The following is a 25630-nucleotide window of genomic DNA, read 5'->3' as shown; positions in this document are numbered from 1 at the left end:
CTTGTTGTTTCATTGAAGCGCAGAACCTCCTGACTCCTGGACGTTTCGATTGAGGTGAGGGTTTGATCTTATTGGGGCCTTGACAGCCCTCACCCCTGGGGGGGTTAGTGGGGGAGGTAAGGGAGTTCGGGAGAGGACGGGTGAAGCCGTGTCCCGCATGTGTCCCCAATTACCCAGCTGGAAATGCAAGGGTGAAGCAGATTTAATGTGAGGGTGCTTCTCTCAACGGGAATAAAACAATCCTCTTCTCACCTCCTCCTCAATCTCTCCTAGTCTCCCCCTTTTGCCATGTGCTGAGCAGACATATCTTCAGCCCAGGCTTTAGGAAGCCATTTTCCCTCTTCTTCCAACACCCAATCCCACTCTTCTCCCAAGCCTTTTCTGGACACCATTCTGCTACTGTTTAACGGCACGTTGTTGTTAACAACTGGAGTCGTCGCCACATACTCAAGACCTAGCATATTGATGGCGGGGGGAAGCAATGGGAACAATATGGTGAGGTGCGGAGCGAAGACTCCAGGTGCCAGTAACTCCGTGCACACCCGGCGTTGGCCAACTCCTGCTCGACTAGATCCCAAAACACTCTCACCCTCTCGTGTCTCCCTGAAACAGTCTCGGCTCACCTCATACTAACTAGATCCCAAAACACTCTCACCCTCTCGTGTCTCTCTGAAACAGTCTCGGCTCACCTCATACTAACGTCAGCTCTGCCGCTCGATATCCGAGGGGAAAACCCTTACTGAACGAAAGAGGCTCAAAACACTCCGTAACTCTTCCATGTCCAATCCAGACGGGCCCGCAATTTAGTAGCTGAATACGGCCATTGTTACGTCCTGCCAGAAATCATGTTGAGCAGACACTCTCTCTGCTGTGCAATAGTGACGTGTGCTGTATGAGTCAGTCCGGCGCAGTAGTCAACGCACGCTGTGTTGAGCCTGTGTGTGTGTGTGTGTGTGTGTGTGTGTAGTCAGCTCATGCTGTGCGGATCCTGTGGCTTACTGTAGCAGACGGGTAACACTCAGCAGAACCATGCATATCCTAGCAGACTAATGTTATTCTTTCATACGGCCGATCGATCACAGTCAGCTTAATGTTCCTTCCCCACCAGCAGCAGCCACAGTAGTAGTAGCAGTGGCGGATTTATGTACAGGCGACCCGGGCAGCCAGCCATGGCAGCATCTTGGGGGGGTGGGGTTGTCGGCACAGGGCGCCCGCACAAGAAAATTTGTGAATTGTGACATTTGCACGATCGATTTTCTATTGCTCATTTGCACATCACGTCAATGATATCATGCCACCGTGTGGAACTGTGGGTCAATTAACTTTGTCGGAGTGGGCGCCCTGATTCTAGTTTGTGAGCTAGGCAGGCTACTGGCTGAGAAGGTCTCTCATTCAGAAGTGTGTGATGGGGCGGGGGTAGGTTGACCTCAGGTCTCCCCACTGGAAGCCCGAGGTAGGGGGGAGCAGGGGAATCTATCAAATAGCGCACCTCTAACTTTGTACAGTACTAATGCAATGAGTAAAATCAGTCACACTATGAAATGCTACCAAATAAACCACAATTCATTCATAATACTGTGAATATTGCTGCATTTCTTTTCCGGTTTGTGCGAAATCGTTAAGAATAATATAAAAGCAGTCTGCACACCACCAAGGTGAATTGGTTTAGTCTTGGCTCTTGGTTGACAGTGTTAAGGGATGGGTAATGCATTGATGCACGAGTGCCAAATCAACACAAATGGATAAGAAAAGGTCTAAGCCATCAGGTGCCCAGTTTAGGACAAAGAGGAAAGAAGAAGAGGAGAAACACACAAAAGATAAATGTATGTAGCTACGTCATCTCTTTATGTGTATAATATTATGCCTGTAATGAAGTAGGCTAGTATAACACTCATGTTTGTCAGCCTATGTTGCTATGTTGCTTGCTATGCTATTACACATTGGGCGACAATATCCCATTTTCTGTCCAACTAGCTTACATTGGGTGCCATGGTAGCCTAGTGGTTAGAGAGTTGGACTAGTAACCGGAAGGTTGCAAGTTCAAACCCCTGAGCTGACAAGGTACAAATCTGTCATTCTGCCCCTGAACAGGCAGTTAACCCACTGTTCCTAGGCCGTCATTGAAAATAAGAATTTGTTCTTAACTGACTTAAAAATAGCATTGGATATCATTTCACGCAGTTTCGTCTTTATAATGTGTGCAGCCTGCAGCAAAACGATTACAACCTAACTTGCACATTATTGATTTGGTTAACTTTCATTGAGGTGACATCATAAAGGTTTTCTGTGATTGCATTGACTAGGTCCTGAGCTCAGTAAGGGGAATTTCCAATGCTGTCGGATAACTTAAAAGACATCTATATTATGCTGATGTTTTGTATCTATTGTGATATATTGAGTCATTTGGGGTGTCTTATGCCTAGAATTAGCCAAGGAGGTTGTATGGTTCATTTGTTTCCTATTCTGAAACTTTGATTGATACCTTTTGCATAATGACATGTATATTTAATTGGGCAACAAATGTATTTAGGGTGTCAGACTCATATACTGTATTTGCAATGCAAATTCAGGGGCACTTCTGAGATATTTTGAAGCACCAGGAGCCATCCACCTCCTCAATCACACAGGCCTCTTCAGAACTGATCTCAGAGCCTCAGGATGAGTAGCCATCCACCTCCTCAGCCACACAGGCCTCTTCAGAAATGATCTCGGAGGCTCAGGATGAGGAGCCATCCACCTCCTCAGCCACACAGGCCTCTTCAGAAATGATCTCGGAGGCTCAGGATGAGGAGCCATCCACCTCCTCAGCCACACAGGCCTCTTCAGAAATGATCTCGGAGGCTCAGGATGAGGAGCCATCCACCTCCTCAGCCACACAGGCCTCAGAAATTCAGAAATGATTCAGATGATCTCGGAGCCTCAGGATGAGGAGCCATCCACCTCCTCAGCCACACAGGCCTCTTCAGAAATGATCTCGGAGGCTCAGGATGAGGAGCCATCCACCTCCTCAGCCACACAGGCCTCTTAAGAAATGATCTCGGAGGCTCAGGATGAGGAGCCATCCACCTCCTCAGCCACACAGGCCTCTTCAGAAATGTTATCCGAGCCTGAGGATGAAGACCCATTTGCTTCCACTTCTCCTCAGCAGGATTCTTCAGGTGTGTTTGTGCGCATGTCTGTGTGTGGGTACACGCACATGTGTTTGTGTGTGCATCCCTGCATAACATAAACAAAATAATTACTTTCCCTTTTGCAAAGTTTTAAGTTTCCATATTGTAGGTAACAATGATGGTTTTATTGTTACTGGGTTTGTATGTGGGATGTTCCACCACTATAAATGCTGTGAACAACGTGTGTAAACTAATGCCCATGTGCTCTCCATTAGAAACACCTGTAGCAGCATCCCCACCAAACCCTGCTGCTGAGGATGAACCACTGTCTACAGACCCTGCTGACTGGCCTTTAGTTCTGAAGGACAGAATTCGGACACAACCAGTTTGCAGAGGACCAAGTGAGGTACCACCTCACTTTGTTTTCCCCAAGGAATGAGCGTGATGGAAGAAGTTGCCACCACCAGTATTTCAGGAAGAACTTTTGTTTTCTAAGAAGAAAATTAACTTAGCAAACTCAGGACTGACAGACTGGAAACATGCAAGTTCTTTGCTGACTTCACACGGCACCAGTCCAGAACTCCAAAACTGCATGAAAACATGGAAAGAACTGGCAGTGAGGATCAAAAAAGGGGAAACAATTGATAAGCATGAGAGGATAAGCTGGAGAGAGATGTTGACACGTCTGACTGCTATTGTACAGTCTCTGGCAATTAGAAATCTGTCACTAAGAGGACACACAGAAACACCGTACTCTCCGTCAAATGGACATTTCCTCAAAGAGGTTGAGCTGATGACCCAATTTGATCCAGTCATGAAAGAGAACCTTAACCGTGTTCAAAAAGGGACCTGGAGTCACACCACCAGCTACCTTGGCCAACAAATACAGAAGGAACTCATTGATTTGTTGAGCAGCAAGGTCATTTCAATAATGGTGAGTGACATCAAGCTGGCAAAATTCTTCTCTATCATTCTAGATTGCACCTCAGATGTCAGCCACACTGAACAGTTGTCAGTAATTAGAATTGTGTCACTGAAGGAGGAGTCCCACATAAAGGAACATTTTATGGGGGTTTTGGAGGCAGAGGAGACCACGGGCCAACATTTGGCATCCCTTCTCAAAAGATTAGAGGAGCTAAAAATTCATTTTGAGGACTGCAGAGGACAGTCTTAGGATAATGGGGCCAACATGAGAGGCAAAAACAAAGGTGTCCAAGGCAAAAACAAAGGTGTCCAAGCCAAAAACAAAGGTGTCCAAGCCAAAAACAAAGGTGTCCAAGCCAAAAACAAAGGTGTCCAAGCCAAAAACAAAGGTGTCCAAGCCAGACTCCTGGATAAGAATCCAAGAGCTCTATTTGTGCCATGTGGGGCTGACACATTGAACCTGGTTGTGGCTGATGCTGCTAAAAGTTATGTCGATACCACAGGTTACTTTGGCATCTTACACAAACTGTACACCTTGTTCTCAGCCTCTACACAGCATTGGGCCATCCTGAAAAAACAGGTGGACATCACTTTGAAGATGTGGACTGAGACAAGGTGGGAGAATAAAGTTAAGAGTGTCGAGCCACTGAGGTATCAGGCAGCAGCGGTGAGAGAGGCACTGATTGAGGTGAGGGATCAAACCAAAGACACTGTGATAAAGATTGAGGCCCAGTTCTTGTCAGAGGAGGTGGGATCATACCGCTTCAGCATCTGTACGGTGGTGTGGTATGATATCGTGAGCCAGATCCAACATGTGAGCAAGCTGATGCATTCTCCCAGGATGCATGTGGATGTTGCAGTCAGTCTTCTCAGAAAGACAGAGAGAGGTCTCAGCGACTCCAGGGCAACAGGCTTTATGACCGCACAAACGTCAGCCAAGGATATTTGCGAGGGTATGAATGTCGAGGCCGTTCCACAACAACAAAAAGGCTGAGGTCCTCAAAGCGTCACTTTTCATACAAATCATTTGAGCGATGCCCCGATGAAAGTGAGGTGACATTTTTCAATGTCGTTGTTGATGCTGCAACCTCAGCCCTTCAGGAAAGATTTTCCACATTAGAAAATGTGGGGGAGAAGTTTGGAGTGCTGTCAACCTTCCAAAGTCTCTCAAACGAGGAGCTGACAGAACATTGTGAGTCCCTTAGTATGACACTGCACTATAAAGAACACTCAGACTTGGATGGCAGAGAGCTGGCACAGGAACTGAAGAACTTGCCTGACTTGCCATTGAAGACCATGACCCTGCTTGAGCTGCTGATATTTATACACGAAAGGGAGCTCTCAGAAATGCATCCACATTTATGGACTGTTCTCAGGATTTGTCTTACCCTTCCAGTGACCGTAGCTGAAGCAGAGTGGAGCTTTTCAAAGCTGAAGCTCATCAAATCCACCATTCCACAGGAACGCCTTAGTGGCCTTGCTGTCATCAGTATTAACCATGCAATTGCTGGACAGATTTCCTCTGATGATGTAATTGATGACTTTGCATCAAGGAAGGCAAGAAAGGTCAGGGTTCAGATGGCAGTTGTGCAATTTAGTTTGTGTGTTTCTTGTTTGAAGTGCAATAGAGTAATAATCAGGTTCTCCTCTTCTTTATAAGTGTGTTATTCTATTTGTGTCTTTGTGTGATATAGGATTTGTGCAATTTAGTTTTATTAGTGTGTTGTTTGTTAGCAATAGGGTAATAGTGTAATAATTAGATTCTCGTTTTTATTTGCATTTGTATACTGCAATTTGTTTGTTTGTCTTTGTTACTTCTTTTTGACATTTCTGAGTATTATTTTTGTATATATTCTTATATTTATATCATTGTAAATGTTATGATTATTTATTTGTGTCGTTCCAAATGTCTGAAAAAAATTATAGTTAGTGCAGAATGGTGCTTTTGGGGGGGTCGCCCGGGAGCCATACAAGCTAGAACCGCCACTGATATGGTGGTGGTGGTGGTGGTGGTTGGATGGTTTGACTGTGTCAGAGATGTTAGACTGTTTTAGTGGCTCTCCATCGGGCCCTACTGAGTTTGGCCCCATTCAAATCCCAAGGGGAAAAGTTTTTCAATTTAATTCAATTCAAAGGTCTTTATTGGCATGGTAAACATATGTTTACATTGCCAAAGCAAGTGAAATAGATACTAAACAAAAGTGAAATAAACAAACTAATATGAACAGTAAACATTACACTCACAAAAGTTTCAAAGAAAGAGACATTTTAAAATGTTGTATTATGGCGATATAAAGTGTTATAATGATGTGCAAATAGTTAACGTACAAAAGGGAAAAGAAATAAATATAAATATGGGTTGTATTTACAATGGTGTTTGCTCTTCACTGAGTGCCCTTTCCTTGTGGCAACAGGTCACAAATCTTGCTGCTGTAATGGCACACTGTGGTATTTTACCCAATAGATATGGGAGTTTATCAAAATTGGATTTGTTTTTTCAAATTCTTTGTGGGTCTGTGTAATCTGAGGGAAATATGTCTCTCTAATATGGTCATACATTGGGCAGGAGGTTAGGAAGTGCAGCTCAGTTTCCACCTCATTTTGTGGGCAGTGTCTTCTCTTGAGAGCCTGGTCTGCCTACAGTGGCCTCTCTCAATAGCAAGGCTATGCTCACTGAGTCAACATAGTCAAAGCTTTCCTTAATTTTGGGTCAGTCACAGTGGTCAGGTACTCTGCCACTGTGTACTCTCTGTTAAAGGCCAAATCGCATTCCAGTATGCTCTGTTTTTTGGTGTTTGTCCTATTTTGTGAATTCTTTGTTAATGAGCGAACACCAGTTTCACACATCCATAAAGGGCCATGTGCTTCTACACCTGCATTGCTTGCTGTTTGGGGGTTTTAGGCTGGGTTTCTGTACAGCACTTTGAGATATCAGCTGATGTAAGAAGGGCTATATAAATACATTTGATTTGATTTGATTTACAACTGATTAAAGTATTTTTAGGTAGATCCGAATTGGGATGTCTTGCATATTCTCTCAGATCGTTCTCTGTGGTGTTACCTGTGGTGCTGAAGTTTAGGCCACTTCTCTTTCTCTCTTCGCTCTCTCGTCTCCTCCTTCGCAGTCTTTCGCGTTACGTCTAATGCTGGACATTATTTTCCTAACTTTCAGTGGAAGAGGGATCTGGACTGCAGAGAGGAGAGACGCTCGCAGCCGGGCTGTGATTGACAGGGAAGAGTTTATGGAAATACACAGGGAAGGCTTCAAGTGTCCTTCTGGTCTCTCGCTCTCCCGCTCTGTCACTCGCTCTTTCTCCCTCGCTCCCTTTCCTTCAGTGTTGGCACGCTGGAATAAGGGTGGAAGCAGACAGGCCGTGTCGGTTTTCCTGTAAATAATCCCTGTGTCTGTTTGCATCTGGTCCTGGATCAGTTTCATGTGGATTATGTGTGGAGCTGCATGCCTAAAGGGCAGGCCTGGGGTCAGATGACAGAGTGTAACAGAGGCTCAGTGATTCGGGGGACATCGTAAACAGGCAGGTGTTTCCTGGTCCCGTGCTGAGAGGGAAGGACTCAGAGGCCATTCATTCTGATCTGGAGACAGTTTTCAGATATTGAGAGATCCTTGAAGTATGTTTCGACATTTGATATATACCATTCTAATATAGGCCTTATAGATCATTTGTATTGATATACAAATATATATATATTACTGTTTTGATATACAGTGCATTCAGAAAGTATTCACACTCCAAATTTTGTTGTGTTACAAAGTGAGATTAAAATGTACTTAATTGTCATTTATTGTGAACAATCTACACAAAATGCTCTGTAAAGTCAATGTGTAATAAAAATTCTAACTTCTGTAAAAAAAAAGTTATGAAAAATATAACACTAACATATCTTAATTACATAAGTATTCGACCCAGATTCGAGAACAGACAGATATAGGGGAGCTAATAACACAGGTGATTGAGTCCAGGTGAGTCCAATGAATCGCTGATGCGCGTGACGAGGGAAGCAGGTGTGCGTAATGATGGTGGCAGGAGTGCGCAATACTGGGCAGCAGGAGGGAGAGCTGGAGCAGGCGTGACAATATTGGATTTACCACAAACATAACACTTTGTATTCAGGACAAAAAGTTAATTGCTTTCCCACACTTGTTGCAGTATTACTTTTGTGCCTTGTTGCAAACAGTATAATAATAACTTCACCAGGCTCAAAGAGATATTGAATGTCTGCTTTTTTATTTTTACCCATCTACCAGAAGGTGCCCTTCTTTGCGAGGCATTTGAAAACCTCCCTGGTCTTTGTGGTTTAATCTGTGTTTGCAATTCACTGCTCGACCTTACAGATAATTGTGTGTGGGTACAGAGATGAGGTAGACATTAAAACAATCGCGTTAAACACTATTATTGCACACAGAGTGAGCCCATGCAGCTTATGTGACTTCTTAAGCACGGTTTTACTCCTGCACTTATTCAGGCTTGCCAAAATAAAGGCGTTGAATACGTATTGACTCAAGACATTTCAGCTTCTCATTTTTTATTTTAAAAAAAACAGCATAATTCCACTTTAACATAATGGGGTATTGTGTGTAGGCCAGTGACACAAAATCTCATTTTAAATTCAGACTGTAGCACAACAAAATGTGGAAAAGGTCTAGGTCTGTGAATATTTCCTGAAGGCATTGTATACTGTACCTATTATCAATCCAGTACTTTCCATATTTAAAAAAACAAATGAAGCACAGTAAAACACCTTTGTCCATCAGTAGAGGGGTCTGTCAGTCTGTCTCTCTACAGCTGGCTGTCATTTTAAGACCCCTATTGGGGGCTCTGACAGCCCAGTTCAAAATAACTATACTGGGTGTGAGGTAATGAGCGTGCTGACAAGTGTGTGTGTGTGTGTGTGTGTGTGTGTGTGTGTGTGTGTGTGTGTGTGTGTGTGCGCGCCAGGAAGACACGCTGATGAAAGACAGGTCAGAGGGATTGTGGTTAATAATGGAACATTTCTCCTCCAATTTACAAATCATCTTGCTCAACTCTCGGGAATACATTCATCAAATTCTAATCAAAGCTTCGGATTATATATTCATCTCTAAATTACTAGAGTGGGTTCTGTCTCTGATTGTTGCACCGAAGACCAACATGCTTAATCATTAACTCGTTTACAGGCAAAAAAAGGCAGTGATTCAAATCCCAGTGGAAATTCAAAAAATTCCGATCGGCATACGGAATGGTTTTGGAATTGATCCCAGTCCCAGGTCGTCATGATGTCTGAATCTTAAATGACGTTTAAATCCAGTCATTTTATCCTGGGCTTCCAAGATTCCCATCTGCTCAGCCCTCTCCGTGGGATAGATCAGCAGGGCAGGAATCCGGGAGTTCTCACAATGATCTCATGGGATATTATCTGTCAGGGGTGCGTGTGTTGTACGCATGCAACGTCGGACAGACAGGCAGACACAGACAGACAGATGGACAGACACACCCTGCTGCTTCAGCTGACGTCAGGATGTCAGTACTGTTCAGATTTTCCTGCATCACACACACACACACACACACACACACACACAGAGGCGTACACGCACACATGCGCGCGCGCGCAAAAAACACACTCAAAATAAAACACAAACGCACACACTCCTTCCTGTGTGTCATCCTGTTAAGGGTAAAACAAATAAACTGTAGAGTAGGTGGTAACGTGCCTGTGCCATTTCTGACTAGGCGCCCATTAAATCTTTCGTAATCCGAGCCCAGGGTGTACAGCTACACCGTGAGCCCTGCAGTCATTAAACCGTAAGGCAACCCCTCGTCTATGACACGGTACATGTTTCTCTGTGACATGCTACTTGTCTGGACACAAAACAGGGTTGCCTGAACATGGCACCAGACTGTAACGTAAACAGCGTGATCCTCTCATGTGGCCTGGAGGAAATGCTAACACGCTAAGCTAATAATGGGGGGGGGGGTAGTAGTGTATGTATCCATGTGTGTGACTGACCATCAGAACCAGCTGGTACTGCGATCCAACCCCCATTATGGGTTTGACAGAACCACTGACTGACAGGAGGGACTTTTAAGTGTTGTGGACATTCTGGAAACAGGCGTCAAACGAGCCACAAATGTCAGTTTGGGTTTTTAACAGAGGAATGGCTAGCTTTCTGTGGTCAGCAGACTGCTGTTTCATGCAACATTTCACTGATGGCTGTCATGATCAGTTCAGTATGTTAGGCCTGGATTTGTCTCACAAGTATTCTTCCTTTCCCCGCCTTTCCAGTTGTGTATTGTGTTCTTCTGAAAGGGCCTTGTCGTACACCTTGTGTGACTCTCCTCCTTACCTCGTTCACTGACCTATACATCTCTCTCCCTCTCCAGTGTTATTGAGTCACCCCTGTGCTTCCTGTGATGGGACGGGGGGGGGACGGGGTTAGTTCCTGTGTTCCGCTGGCTGTAGTGTGTTCAGGTGAACACTTGTGTCCCTGGGCTGTTCCCCTTTCATTCTGCAACGCTTGAGTTGACCAGACAAGTATTACACTGCAGCTAGTACCACTCAACACACACTCGCACACACACCTTCTCACATACACACACACTACTCAGTCCTTACCCAGCCCCTCCATCCTCATCTCATCCTCCACCTTTTCACGTTCCATCACAAAGGCGAGGGTAAGGGTATCTTTCCTCCTCTCCTCTTTCTTCCTCCTCTCTTTCTTACGCTCCTTCTGTGGTCGTGTGTCTCTCAGGCAGATCGTTCCTGTGATGCTCAGGCCTGGTCTGTCCAGTGTAACCGTTATTCACATCAGTGACAGTGACAGTGGAGCAGCGCGGCGGCCAACGCAAACCTGCTCAGAGCAGAGTGAGACCAGAGCCCACCTCACAACGCAGAGTTTACCTTCCATCAGCTCTGTGTTTTCCCCTTCTCCTCTCGTCATCCCTTCTTCATGAACAGTCTTAATTCTCTAATAATGAATGAAGGCGGTTTGAGGAGCTGTAGGCTACATGGCTGCAGTGTCTGGACATGCACAGTTTCCCATCCCGCACCCGCTCTTCTTTAACAACTACTGGGTTTTCCAGAGAAGTGTTTCAACTTTCACCTCCATGCCAGCATTCCACTAGGACATGGGGAGAGAGAATCTGGAGAGAGGAACTATGAAATATCCCGGATCGACGTTGCATAACCTCCCCCACTTCTAATGCGAAAAACTGATGGCCAGTTAAGATGTTGGTTTGTTATTCTTCCTGGATATTATACGATACCCCGCAATTGAATAGTTACATTCTTCAGCAAATACGAGGGGAGGAGAAGCTAGGGATCCCTTAATGGTAATGTAGGAGAGCTGATCCATCAACCACACACACACACACCGCGTGAAGGACATGAGACCCAAAATCATACGATCATATTAGCCGCCAATCCATATCCACATTATTTGAAATGATTTTATTCCTCTATTCCCACCTTGGCTGACTCTCTGTCTGGCCAGAGTTTGGGTCTCCTCTGCCCTACTTTTTAAAACATCACATGTGGCGCTTTGACAGTTGAGCTGCGTAAAATCTGAAGAAAGTATTTTTATAGAATAAGCTCACGTCACTCTGCGATTTTATGATCATTATCCAAACACAGCTGGAGGGATCAGACACGTTGCTCGCGGAATATAGTGCGAGAGATCTGCCTGATCAGACGCTCCGATGCGAGTTGGTAGCCTGTTTGAGGAGAGAGAGACCCACTGTTGCAGAATCCAAGAGGAGAGCTAATCTAACATACTGTATCTCTCACGTCATCCAAAGCTAATTGTGCTACGAATGCAGTTTGTTTGATCGTGTTCAGTGACTAAGGTATTTACAAATGGTTTCTTTTTCCACACTTAGAACACAAGGAAAACACCTCTATTAACTTTTCCAACAATCAAGTATTCCACTGGAGATTTCAGCGTACCTAAATGAATAAATCTGATCCCAGCAGCGCGTGGGTGTGCAAGTGTGTGTGTTTGTATACATGCTTGAGTGTGTGCGTCGTATGTGTACGTAGCTCCACAATGCCACACCTGTAGTAACAGCAGAACCACTGAACCAGAGTCAGCTGTTTCCTTCGTTTCCGACCTGAATTTTTTGTTCCGTTTCATCTTTACTGGTCCAGGATCATCCACTGTGACCGGCTCTATCCAGGCCCTAATTGTAGGCCTTCATTAGCAAATCTCCACTTTACCAGATATTCCTTGATTGTGTAATGACAGGGGTTGGGTTGGGGTAGCTTGCAGATGTGCTCTAAACGGAGGAGGGATAACAGGGCCTCTCATCTGGTTTGATATTCCCCTGGACCGACCGGACGGGATAGTTTGGCTTTTCATTAAACAGGCCCCCTTTACAGGCCCTTCTATAGTACACTTACCTAGCCCCCCCTCTCTCTTCTCCCTCTCTCCACATCCACTTCCTCTGTAGGGTCCTCACCTGGCTCCGCTTCACTGGCTCCACTGTGTTAGGAGAGCCAACGGGCCGTGAAGCCTCTCATCTTTCCCTTCTGCCCTGTTCATTTCTCCTCTCCTCTCCTCCCTCCCCTCTCACCTTTCCTCCTTCTGGATTTGTCTTACTATGATTAAATCACAAAAACCTGTCTGTTATAACTCACGGGACTATGCTTGTAGTTTTATTAGTTAGGGTAAAACTACAACTCCCTTCCAGATCGAGCACACACAGCAGTATCATCAACCCCCACAAGTGTGAGTGGGGCTAACTGCCAAATATATACCTGATTTAAAATGCTGTGGTGTTTACAGTCATGTTAATGTAACAGGGTTTATAGTAGAGGAAGGCTGGTGGGAGGAGCTATACGAGGACGGTCTCATTGATACCATTCCATTTATTCTATTTCAGCCATTACAATGACCACTTCCTCCAATAGCCCCAGCCATCAACCTCCTCTGGTTTATAGCCATGGTATATAGCAGTATAGCCTCATCTCATCAGCCTTCCTGCCTGTCTGCCTGCCACACTAACAGGTGCAGCAAGCCTACACCATGCGGCCTCTTTAGCCCAGGCTAATTTCCTGACACTACGCTGAGCTGCACTGGGCTCGTTAATTCCTCCCAACATGCCAGGTGTTCAACTGCAGATTATCACCCAATTAACACCTCCCAGTCAGTCCCACCACAGCTCTCATAGGTCCTCTACTGACTCAGACTCTGCCACTCCACTCTCACTGCCATGTCCCTCTGCTCTGTACCCAGCTGGTACAGCTGCTGTTGCTAAAATGTTATAAATGCAAGGGCGCCACTTTGGTTTTAGAAGTGGGGGTGGGGGTGGGGTGGGGGGGGATATAACCTGGGGGGGGATATAACCTGGAGGGGGTCTGGGTGTCCTCCCCCAGAATTTTCTTGAGCTATCTAAAGCTCATTTTCTGCATTTTTACACAATCCAATGTGCAGTTTCTATTTAGAACAAAAAAGTAAGCAAAAATGCCCACAGTCATCAAGTCATTATTTGTTTCGGGTGTGTTAGGCCAAGGTCAGAGTGACAACCCACAGGACGGCAGACCCCCAGGGCCAGGACTGAGCAGCCCAGCAGCTAGGGATTTCCTAAATACGTATCTCCCCTGATGTGGGCATGTTTTCAATACAGACTCCTTTAGTCGTACTGTATTCCATATAAGGGATCCAGACCTTATTAAAGTTACCCAGTATACCCTTAATCTGGTAATAAATCAAATCTAGTGATACATAACTTGACATTGTGGGAGGATAACCAACCTTCCAATGAATGGCAATGCGTTACTTAGCCATTTTAAACGCTTGGTTACACAGTTTCTTCAGATTTCTTCAGAGTGCCTTAGACCTCTGCGCCACTCAAGAGCCCCAGATATCAACATTTCCAAGCAAACAAAAGCAGGGAGAGGAGAATCTGTAGACATGCTGAGATAAAAGAGCATACTCTTTGCCAGAATTCAGCCAGCCTTCACAAAACCATAACATATTCAAATATGGGCAGGGTTAGGCTACTAGGGTGAGCGAGCGTTGTGCCTTTTCATTTTCAATAAGTATCGATCGCCCATTTATTTGTCTCTGCCTGCAAATCGTCCTCCTAAAAGCTAGGCTATATCCTATAGGACTATGCAAAACGTAGCAGGTGTCACTGTCATAATTCTTGCTGTTTCCAGTTCAGTAGCCATACCTGTGAGATCAGATGTGCATGTGGTCTCAGTTAAATAGAGTAGGCTATAGCCTATGTAGAGAAGCACGGGACACTTATCTTTGAAAGTAAATGTACTTCCTAAATAGGCCTATGATTAGACTATAGTTTACGACGTTGCCTAGAAATAGGCCTAAATATGGGTCACCCGTATTTCTCCATCTGAAAAATGTCCCACTCCTAAAAGGTAGGCTATAAAAATAGCTCAAGAGAACGTGCAAGTTTCTCCAACTCTGCTCTCTTCAAACTACATCAAGCATACTGGCTTATTTATCCCCGTAATACAATGTAAGGGCCATGTGAGAATCTCTGGTAATTTAACCTATTTATGAAGTTATTTTTTGCTGGGACCATGGCTGGCAAGTGAGCATACGCCTAAAATAACATTGCTGGACTGGGTTTGGGACCAGTTCTTGCGGTAGCAGGTGGGAGTCAGACAGAAAGCCAGTGGGTGCGGGGCGGGAGCAGGATGAAGGAATTGGTCCTGTGCAGTCCTCTACTGTGCACCATGACAGTGAAACCTGCAACGTTAGAGCTGTTTATTACTGTGTCACTGTGAAAAGTAGGAAAATAGCAGGGAAACTGACAGATTCATAATGTTACATTGCCATACTGACTAATAAAACTCAAATTGCACTGAAAAATTGTCAGAATATCAATCTTCAATCGTTTGGCCGATGGTTTCATTGCTTGATTCAGGGCTAGTTTGATTGAGGCAAAAATAATAGCTAACAGCTCTCTCTCTCTCTAATGGCACATCAACTGGCGGAAGCTAGCCTAGTTCATTTACTTCTGAAATGGGACAAAACAAAGACTACAAAACATTTCCATACAAACAACAGCTGTTGGACAGTAATACAAGCCACCTCATATCGCTATCTGACAGATATCTAGAGGCTACAGCTGACCTGGTAGCTACTACTAGCTAGCGTAGCTTATACATTTACCTCAGTCGTGAGGAGATGAAACATTAGCTGACATTACTGTACATGTCAGTTACAATACTAGCTCAGCACTGAGAATAAACACTAGTTTAGTTTTTTTTCTGTTAAGTTAAACAGCAGTTACCTTGCCAGCTACATCAGTCAACTAAAGAAACTGGGGGCGGGACAAAAATGCAATTTAAGAATGTGTAAGGGGACATGACCCCTCCATCCCCAGCTTGAAAGTTACGCCCCTGCATAAATGTGTTATTTGAATCATGAAATGTATACAAATGAGACCTTGCTAATGTTGTGTTTGATTTTGATTATCATATTTTGCTACTGGAAGATAGTGTATAGTATATTGTATGATATATTATGGATAGGATAGTGAAGTGCGTGAGTACACTTTGAGTCTGTTTTGAAAGGTTCTGGTGAGCAGGTGTGGTTACTTACAGTACAGTCTGAGGCTGTGACAGAGAAAGCCCATGTATGTATGTCCGTCCGTCCGTCAAATTAAACAAGCACAGTAACCTGCAGAGAGGCTGTGAGAGTCTGTCCCATTAAACACCCTCACTACATAACGGAGAGACACACAGATAGAGGGAGAGAGAAAAAAATCTCTGAAGCTGGAGACTCATATCTCCCTCACTATCTTTAAGCACCAGCTGTCAGAGCAGCTCACAGATCACTGCACCTGTACATAGCCCATCTGTAAACAGCCCATCTACCTACCTCATCCCCATACTGTAGTTATTTATTTCTTGCTGCTTTGCACCCCAGCACATTCATCTTCTGCACATCTACCATTCCAGTGTTTAATTGCTATATTGTAATTACTTCGCAACCATGGCCAATCTATTGGGACGGCAGGGTAGCCTAGTGGTTAGAGCGGTGGACTAGTAACCGCAAGGTTGCAAGTTCAAACCCCTGAGCTGACAAGGTACAAATATGTCATTCTGCCCCTGAACAGGCAGTTAACCCACTGTTCCTAGGCTGTCATTGAAAATAAGAATTTGTTCTTAACTGACTTGCCTAGTTAAATTAAGGTAAGAAAAATAAATGTTTGCCTTATCATACCTCATTTGCACTCACTGTATATAGACTTTTTGTTTTCTTTTGTTCTACTGTATTATTGACTGTATGTTTTGTTTATTCCATGTGTAACTGTGTTGTTGTATGTGTCGAATTGCTATGCTTTATCTCGGCCAGAACCTGTTCTCAACTAGACTGGTGAAATAAAGGTGAAATAAAAAGAAAGCGAAACATGAGAGAGGGTGTAGAGAAAGAGTGGCTGAAAGATAGGGGTGCAGTGAGAGGAAAGAAGTGGAAGTCTGGAGAAAGGATGGTAATGTGTGTGTGTGTCTGTGTGTAAGAGAGAGAGAGAGAGAATATCCCCCACCCCACCCCACAGCTCCTGCCTCCTGCTGTAAACTCACTGTTTATTGTACAGTGCAGAGATATTACATTGGACAGATATCACCTCTTGGCCTGTGGACAGTGGATGTGAATAGTTCACTCTGCCTGCAGCCTAATATCTGGTTATGACACACCGGTTGCGTCCCAAATGGCACCCTGGTCCCTATATAGTGCACTACTTTTGAAAAAGGGTCCCATAGGGGTAACGGGTACCCATTTGGGATGCGGACACAGAGAGGAGAGCTGTCTGTCGTCAGGTATTAATAATACCGTAGCCTACTGGGGCATGACTCTGATGTCCCCTGTCTGATACTACCGGCATCTGGTCTTCAGGAATAACATTATTATTATCACCCAGGGATGAACTGTTTCAACCGGGTTCATCTCTTGTATAACTCGCCCAAGAAGCATCAGGGTGGGGGTGTCTGAAGTTTGCTTTTCTCTCTGTCTGTGGAACGGACTCGTGTTGAATGATACCATCATACCCCCGATGCCACTTCATTTTGGGTCACAGCAGAGCCTCAGAACCAGCCATCACCATGTCTTGAGACGCAGGTGACGGCTGGGTATGCTGATCGCAGTAGTACTGCAGAAGCAACCCACTAACCATATGATCTCCTCCTCTCTCTCTCGCTCTACAGGGTTTGAAGACCCTAGTGTGATGGGCGCTTCCACTTGGAACAGCTCAGGTGAGAGATCACACACACACACACACACACACACACACACACACACACACACACAGTGGTGTACACAAGCAAACAAACGAAGATAAAAACAAGCCAGTTAGAATGACACAGTTGTAACTTACATGTAGAGACACGGATGGGACAAAGATGAACCAATGTGTGGGCTTGTTAACTGTGATGCCGATTTTTGTCCAGGTGCGTCAGTGTGGTTTACTCGATGCACTTCGGACCACAATTCACATCACTGGTCCTGTGTTGTTCGTGTGTATCAGCTGTTCCACCTGGCTATGCCTTCCACACGGTGGCTAAGATCTTATTCGAAGCCAAGGCAGAAGGTATCCTATGCTGTTTGTATAGCAGCAGCGCTACACTTTACGTAGGGTACATTACAAGGCTGTGGCTAGCTTGCTAACATGGGGCTCTGTTATCTGATGGAAGCATGCTGATTGGCCAGTGTTGTGTCTGGAGCCAGAATGTGTTTTTTTTTTTAAATTCGTCGAGCAGACACCATTCAGGTCCTATGACAGCAGCCGAGTCAATCTGCATACTCCATTTGCAGGAAAGTTGCATGTTTTATTGTCACATGCACAAGTACAGTGAAATGTCTTTCTTGCAGGTTCTAAACCCACCAATGTAGTAATCAATATCAATTTAGTATTACAAATAACATACGGTAAAACAAAAACACACAAGAAATAAAAATAAGAAGAACACGAGAAAGTATGTAAGCTATATACAGGGTCAGTTCCAATACCATATTTACAATGTGCAGGGATACTGGAGTGATAGAGGTAGTCTGTATAAATGTGTGTGTGTGTGAAATATATAAACGCAACATTTAAAGTGTTGGTCCCATGTTTCATGAGCTGAAATAAAAGATCCCAGAAATCCCAGAAATGTCTCTCAAATGTTGTGCACAAATTTGTTTCCATCCCTGTTAGAGAGCATTTCTCCTTTGCCAAGATAATCCATCCACCGTGCAGGTGTGGCATAAGCTGATTAAACAGCATGATCATTACACAGGTGCACCTTGTGCTGGAGACAATAAAAGGCCACTCTAAAATGTGCAGTTTTGACACACAACACAACGCCACAGATGCCTCAAGTTACGAGGGAGAGTGCAGTTGGCATGCTGACTGCAGGAATGTCCACCAGAGCTGTTGTCAGAATATTAATTTCTCTACCATAACTCGCTTCCCAAAGTTGTTTTAGATCATTTGGCAGGCAGTACGTTCAACCGGCCTCACAACCGCAGACCATGTGTATGGTGTTGTGTGGGCGAACGATTTGCTGATGTCAACGTTGTGAATAGAGTGCCGAATGGCGGAAGTGGGGTCATGGTAAGGGTAGGCATAATCTATGGACAACAAACACAATTGCATTTTATCAATGGTAATTTGAATGCACAGAGATACCGTGACGAGATCCTGAGGCCCACTGTGCCATTCATCTGCCTCCATCACCTCATGTTTCCGCATGATAATGCACGGCCCCATACAGCAAGGATCTGTACACAATTCCTGGAAGCTGAAAATGTCCCAGTTCTTCCATGGCCGGCATACTCACCAGACATGTCACGCATCAAGCCTGTTTAGGATGCTCTGGATCGACGTATACAACAGCGGGTTCCAGTTCCCACCAATATCCAGCAACTTCGCGCAGCCATTGAAGCAGACTGGGACAACATTTCACAGGCCATAATCAACAGCCTGATCAACTCTATGCGAAGAAGATGTGTCATGCTGCATGAGGCAAATGGTGGTCACACCAGATACTGACTGGTTTTCTGATCCACGCCCCTACCTTTTTATTTTTAAGGTATCTGTGACCAACAGATGCATACTTCCAAGATGGCGTAGCAGTCGGACGTCTTGTCGTGTCGTGTCCCTTGTATATATCGTATATATCGTTTTTTTTACATATTTTTCTTCGCATATCTTTTAAAACATTTTGCTAAATCTCAACTTCTAAATACTCTCCTGCAACCCGCCTCACTCAATGTAGCTATTTTTTCTAAAGTATTTATATTTACTTCGGATCCGGATCCCCTCAACTGAAGCTAGCCAGTTAACTACCAGCTATCAGTCAGCAAACCATTGCTAGCGGTCATCAGCTAACCTTTAGCTCGGAAAGCTCTCGCCAGTTCGAACAACGCGACTCTAACCAGAGCATAACGGACCTATTATTTTATTTTTATTTTTTTATCCCCGGATTCCCACCGCAAACGGAACATTTTCAGCTGGATCTTCACAACTAGCTAACTAGCTAACCGCAACCCCGGATGATTACTCCTGGCTAGCGTTTCCACCCACTTAGCTTGAAGCTAGCCCGGCCAGAGCTCCTGTGCTACCACCGAAGCATACTCCTGGGCTACAATATCCGGACCCACGACCGGTCTATCGATGTCACCGCATGAAGAGGCATAAACAGACTCACCCCATCGCGACACCCCCCAAAGGCTAACTTTCTAGCCCTTGCTATCTCCTTGCTTGCTAATTTGGCCTGCTAACTGCTAGCTTGTTTAGCTCCGGTCCGCTAACTGCTACCTAACTCCGCCTGGCTACTCCAACCTCGGCCAACAGCTCCGCCCCCCCCCCCGCAGCTACTCGCCCAAGCCTCTCCAGGTTCTCCTTTACCCAAATCCAGATAGCAGATGTTCTGAAAGAGCTGCAAAACCTGGACCCGTACAAATCAGCTGGGCTTGACAATCTGGACCTTCTATTTCTGAAACTATCCGCCGCCATTGTCGCAACCCCTATTACCAGCCTGTTCAACCTCTCATATCGTCTGAGATCCCCAAGGATTGGAAAGCTTCTGCAGTCATCCCCCTCTTCAAAGGGGGAGACACCCTGGACCCAAACTGTTACAGACCTATCTCCATCCTGCCCTGCCTATCTAAGGTCTTCGAAAGCCAAGTCAACAAACAGGTCACTGACCATCTCGAATCCCACCGTACCTTCTCCGCTGTGCAATCTGGTTTCCGAGCCGGTCACGGGTGCACCTCAGCCACGCTCAAGGTACTAAACGATATCATAACCACCATCGATAAAATACAGTACTGTGCAGCCGTCTTCATCGACCTTGCCAAGGCTCTCGACTCTGTCAATCACCATATTCTAATCGGCAGACTCAGTAGCCTCGGTTTTGCCTTGCCTGGTTCACCAATTACTTTGCAGACAGAGTTCAGTGTGTCAAATCGGAGGGCATGCTGTCCGGTCCTCTGGCAGTCTCTATGGGGGTGCCACAGGGTTCAATCCTCGGGCCGACTCTTTTCTCTGTATATATCAATGATGTTGCTCTTGCTGGGGGCGATTCCCTGATCCACCTCTACGCAGACGACACCATTCTATATACTTCCGGCCCGTCCTTGGACACTGTGCTATCTAACCTCCAAACGAGCTTCAATGCCATACAACACTCCTTCCGTGGCCTCCAACTGCTCTTAAACGCTAGTAAAACCAAATGCATGCTTTTCAACCGTTTGCTGCCTGCACCCGCACGCCTGACCAGCATCACCACCCTGGATGGTTCCGACCTTGAATATGTGGACATCTATAAGTACCTACGTGTCTGGCTAGACTGTAAACTCTCCTTCCAGACTCATATCAAACATCTCCAATCAAAAATCAAATCAAGAGTCGGCTTTCTATTCCGCAACAAAGCCTCCTTCACTCACGCCGCCAAATTTTCCCTAGTAAAACTGACTATCCTACCGATCCGCAACTTCGGCGATGTCATCTACAAAATGGCTTTCAACACTCTACTCAGCAAACTGGATGCAGTTTATCACAGTGCCATCCGTTTTGTCACTAAAGCACCTTATACCACCCACCACTGCAACTTGTATGCTCTAGTCGGCTGGCCCTCGCTACATATTTGTCGCCAGACCCACTGGCTCCAGGTCATCTACAAGTCCATGCTAGGTAAAGCTCCGCCTTATCTCAGTTCACTGGTCACGATGGCAACACCCATCCGTAGCACGCGCTCCAGCAGGTGTATCTCACTGATCATCCCTAAAGCCAACACCTCATTTGGCCGCCTTTCGTTCCAGTTCTCTGCTGCCTGTGACTGGAACGAATTGCAATAATCGCTAAAGTTGGAGACTTTTATCAAATCAAATTTATTTATATAGCCCTTCGTACATCAGCTGATATCTCAAAGTGCTGTACAGAAACCCAGCCTAAAACCCCAAACAGCAAGCAATGCAGGTGTAGAAGCACGGTGGCTAGGAAAAACTCCCTAGAAAGGCCAAAACCTAGGAAGAAACCTAGAGAGGAACCAGGCTATGTGGGGTGGCCAGTCCTCTTCTGGCTGTGCCGGGTGGAGATTATAACAGAACATGGCCAAGATGTTCAAATGTTCATAAATGACCAGCATGGTCGTATAATAATAAGGCAGAACATTTGAAACTGGAGCAGCAGCACGGTCAGATGGACTGGGGACAGCAAGGAGTCATCATGTCAGGTAGTCCTGGGGCATGGTCCTAGGGCTCAGGTCCTCCGAGAGAGAGAAAAAGAGAATTAGAGAGAGCATATGTGGGGTGGCCAGTCCTCTTCTGGCTGTGCCGGGTGGAGATTATAACAGAACATGGCCAAGATGTTCAAATGTTCATAAATGATCAGCATGTTCGAATAATAAGAAGGCAGAACAGTTGAAACTGGAGCAGCAGCACGGCCAGGTGGACTGGGGACAGCAAGGACTCATCATGTCAGGTAATCCTGGGGCATGGTCCTAGGGCTCAGGTCCTCCGAGAGAGAAGAGGAGAGAATTAGAGAACGCACACTTAGATTCACACAGGACACCGAATAGGACAGGAGAAGTACTCCAGATATAACAAACTGACCCTAGCCCCCCGACACATAAACTACTGCAGCATAAATACTGGAGGCTGAGACAGGAGGGGTCAGGAGACACTGTGGACCCATCTGAGGACACCCCCGGACAGGGCCAAACAGGAAGGATATAACCCCACCCACTTTGCCAAAGCACAGCCCCCACACCACTAGAGGGATATCTTCAACCACCAACTTACCATCCTGAGACAAGGCCGAGTATAGCCCACAAAGATCTCCGCCATGGCACAACCCAAGGGGGGCGCCAACCCAGACAGGATGACCACATCAGTGAATCAACCCATTCAAGTGACGCACCCCTTCCAGGGACGGCATGAGAGAGCCCCAGTAAGCCAGTGACTCAGCCCCTGTAATAGGGTTAGAGGCAGAGAATCCCAGTGGAAAGAGGGGAACCGGCCAGGCAGAGACAGCAAGGGCGGTTCGTTGCTCCAGAGCCTTTCCGTTCACCTTCCCACTCCTGGGCCAGACTACACTCAATCATATGACCCACTGAAGAGATGAGTCTTCAGTAAAGACTTAAAGGTTGAGACCGAGTTTGCGTCTCTGACATGGGTAGGCAGACCGTTCCATAAAAATGGAGCTCTATAGGAGAAAGCCCTGCCTCCAGCTGTTTGCTTAGAAATTCTAGGGACAATAAGGAGGCCTGTGTCTTGTGACCGTAGCGTACGTGTAGGTATGTACGGCAGGACCAAATCAGAGAGATAGGTAGGAGCAAGCCCATGTAATGCTTTGTAGGTTAGCAGTAAAACCTTGAAATCAGCCCTTGCTTTGACAGGAAGCCAGTGTAGAGAGGCTAGCACTGGAGTAATATGATACAAAAATTTGGTTCTATTCAGGATTCTAGCAGCCGTATTTAGCACCAACTGAAGTTTATTTAGTGCTTTATCCGAGTAGCCGGAAAGTAGAGCATTGCAGTAGTCTAACCTAGAAGTGACAAAAGCATGGATTAATTTTTCTGCATCATTTTTGATCTCCCTCACCAACTTCAAACATCTGCTATCTGAGCAGCTAACCGATCGCTGCAGCTGTACATAGTCTATCGGTAAATAGCCCACCCATTTTTACCTACCTCATCCCCATACTGTTTTTATTTATTTACTTTTCTGCTCTTTTGCACACCAATATCTCTACCTGTACATGACCATCTGATCATTTATCACTCCAGTGTTAATCTGCAAAATTGTAATTATTCGCCTACCTCCTCATGCCTTTTGCACACAATGTATATAAAGACTCCCCTTTTTTTTCTACTGTGTTATTGACTTGTTAATTGTTTACTCCATGTGTAACTCTGTGTTATCTGTTCACACTGCTATGCTTTATCTTGGCCAGGTCGCAGTTGCAAATGAGAACTTGTTCTCAACTAGCCTACCTGGTTAAATAAAGGTGAAATAAAAATAAATAAATCTGTATTCCCAGTCTTTTGAAATCCATAGATTAGGGCCTAATGAAGCTATTTCAATAGACTGATTTCCTAAATGAACTGTAACTCAGTAAAATCTTTAAAATTGCTGCATGTTGCGTTTATATTTTTGTTCAGTATATTTAGCAGTCTTATGGCTTGACGATCCAAGCTGTTCAGGAGCCTGTTGGTGTCAGACTTGATGCCTCGGTACTGGTTCCTATGAGGAAGCAGAGAGACCAGTCTATGGATTGGGTGGCTGGAGTCTTTAACGATTTTCCGGGCCTTCCTCCTGATGGGGAAGAGGCGCTGTCGCGCCCTCGTCACAACTGTGCGCATGAGGACCATTTTAAATCCTTAGAGATTTGGACAACAAGGAACTTGAAGCTCTCGACCCACACTACTGCTGCCTCGTCGATGTGGATGGGATACTGCCAACCTGTTTCCTGTAGTTCACGACCAGCTCCTTGGTCTTATTCCGAGGAGCTGTCATTTAGCTTAGCCATGTCATTTACCTTAGCGCCAACCTCAGTGTTAATCCAGGGCTTTTGATTAGGGAAGCAGCGAACCTTCACTGTGGGGACAACGTCGCCGATGCATTTCCTAATGAAGCCGGTGACAGAGTTGGTTAGCTCATCAGTGTTATCTGCAGATTCTCTGAACATATTCCAATCACCGCTCGCAAAGCAGTCTCTGATTCTGATGACCACGTCTCAACGGAGCGAGTCACAGGTACTTCCTGAAGGAGACTCATTATTGTAGCCGTCTGACTTTGATGACAGAGCTGGTGATATTTCACAGCTCTTGAAACTGGAGTCTCTTTCCTGGGGTTTTCCCATAGACATATATACTGTATGTTGATGTACTGTACATCATTGGGTTTTCCACACCTTGTAATGAGGCAGTTGGCTGGCAGTAGACTGTACAGTGCGCCACCATTGTGGTTAAGAAGATACATAGATGATGTTGTAACAGCTTTGCATCACCTACACTGTTACATTATGGAACATCCTAGTGAGAATACAAAGTGATTATACACTTACTGTGCTTGTAATGTGTTTGGCATGTCTTGATAGTATAAGTTTCCATCTAGCTTTCACACACACACACAAGCAGGCACACACACACATACACTCCTGGTAGTTATTTTGCTTTGAAAAGGTCTAATATGGATTTAGAGTTTCACCTCTGCCAGAGCGGGCTGCAGTGTAGAGCCAGATAACATGGGAAGGATGATGAGCTATGTTAGCTGTGCTCCAGCTCAGGTTTCTAGCCTGTCTCCTGCTGTGCGGTCCAGGCCAGCAGATGGTCTACTCTATGGCAGTATTATGTCTGTATTGAAAGTTGCATTTCGCAGAAATCGATCTGCCATTTCCTGATTGCTAAAACTCGAATAGTTCGTCTAATTTCAGTTTATGTGACATAACAATCTAGTGTAGTGTAGAGAATTATTGTACCATCTAAGGTGCTGTGAAATATATTTTCCATAACCAAAAATATTGTTGTTTCACCCGTTTGAAGGTTGTGTACAAAACCCAAAGTAAAAGATGCAAAAACAAAACTTAAGAACGGGAAGCATAGAAATAGCGCGCAATAGAACAGATCTACTGCTTCTTATACTTGCTTTCGATTAGAATGACAGATCTATAACTCATATTTCTATGTGAATTTTTGTCAGGTCGCCCAAAAAGTTGCATATTGCCACTTCAACCAGTGACTCACTTACAGTAGAGATAGAATGCTGCTGAAGTAGGGTGATTTGGGCGGGTTTGACATGTGATACACTGTGTGTGTGTGTGTGTTTTCCCCTCTCAGACACAGGTCCAAACAAAGTCACTGTAATAAAGAGAGGGGCGATGATAGGAACAATTTAGTAATCTGGTGATGTTAAAGAAATGTCATGAGCCTGGCTGAGTTTTGGTTTCGGAGGGATTGGGTTGCCAATCACTACAACACTCCACACAAGACAATTAGGGGAAGAATGGGTTTGTTGTATGAACATTGGCAGGACATATCTCTCCTCCTTTCTCTCCCATCTCTATTATCTATCATTATGGCAGTCAGTGGAGTGTGCAAGCAGGCTGTTCCAAAAGTCATCTCAGAAGGAAAGTGCATCGTATAGATAT

At 45.2% G+C, this 25630-nt stretch overlaps 1 protein-coding gene across 1 annotated transcript in view; it reads left to right on the top strand.

Moving 5' to 3' along the window:
- Window positions 1-25630, top strand: part of LOC112250684 (inactive tyrosine-protein kinase transmembrane receptor ROR1) — a 182994-nt gene that overhangs the window by 103004 nt on the left and 54360 nt on the right. Inside the window, exon 2 of the mRNA XM_024421036.2 lies at window positions 17202-17249. Coding sequence (XP_024276804.1) covers window positions 17202-17249 — 48 coding nt within the window. The remainder of the gene's footprint in view (window positions 1-17201; window positions 17250-25630) is intronic.

Source organism: Oncorhynchus tshawytscha, linkage group LG01 (assembly GCF_018296145.1).
Source record: "Oncorhynchus tshawytscha isolate Ot180627B linkage group LG01, Otsh_v2.0, whole genome shotgun sequence".
In the NCBI taxonomy this organism is placed as follows: Eukaryota; Metazoa; Chordata; class Actinopteri; order Salmoniformes; family Salmonidae; genus Oncorhynchus; species Oncorhynchus tshawytscha.
The sequence above is the reverse complement of the archived record's forward strand: the minus strand, read 5'-3'. Positions and strand labels throughout refer to the sequence as shown.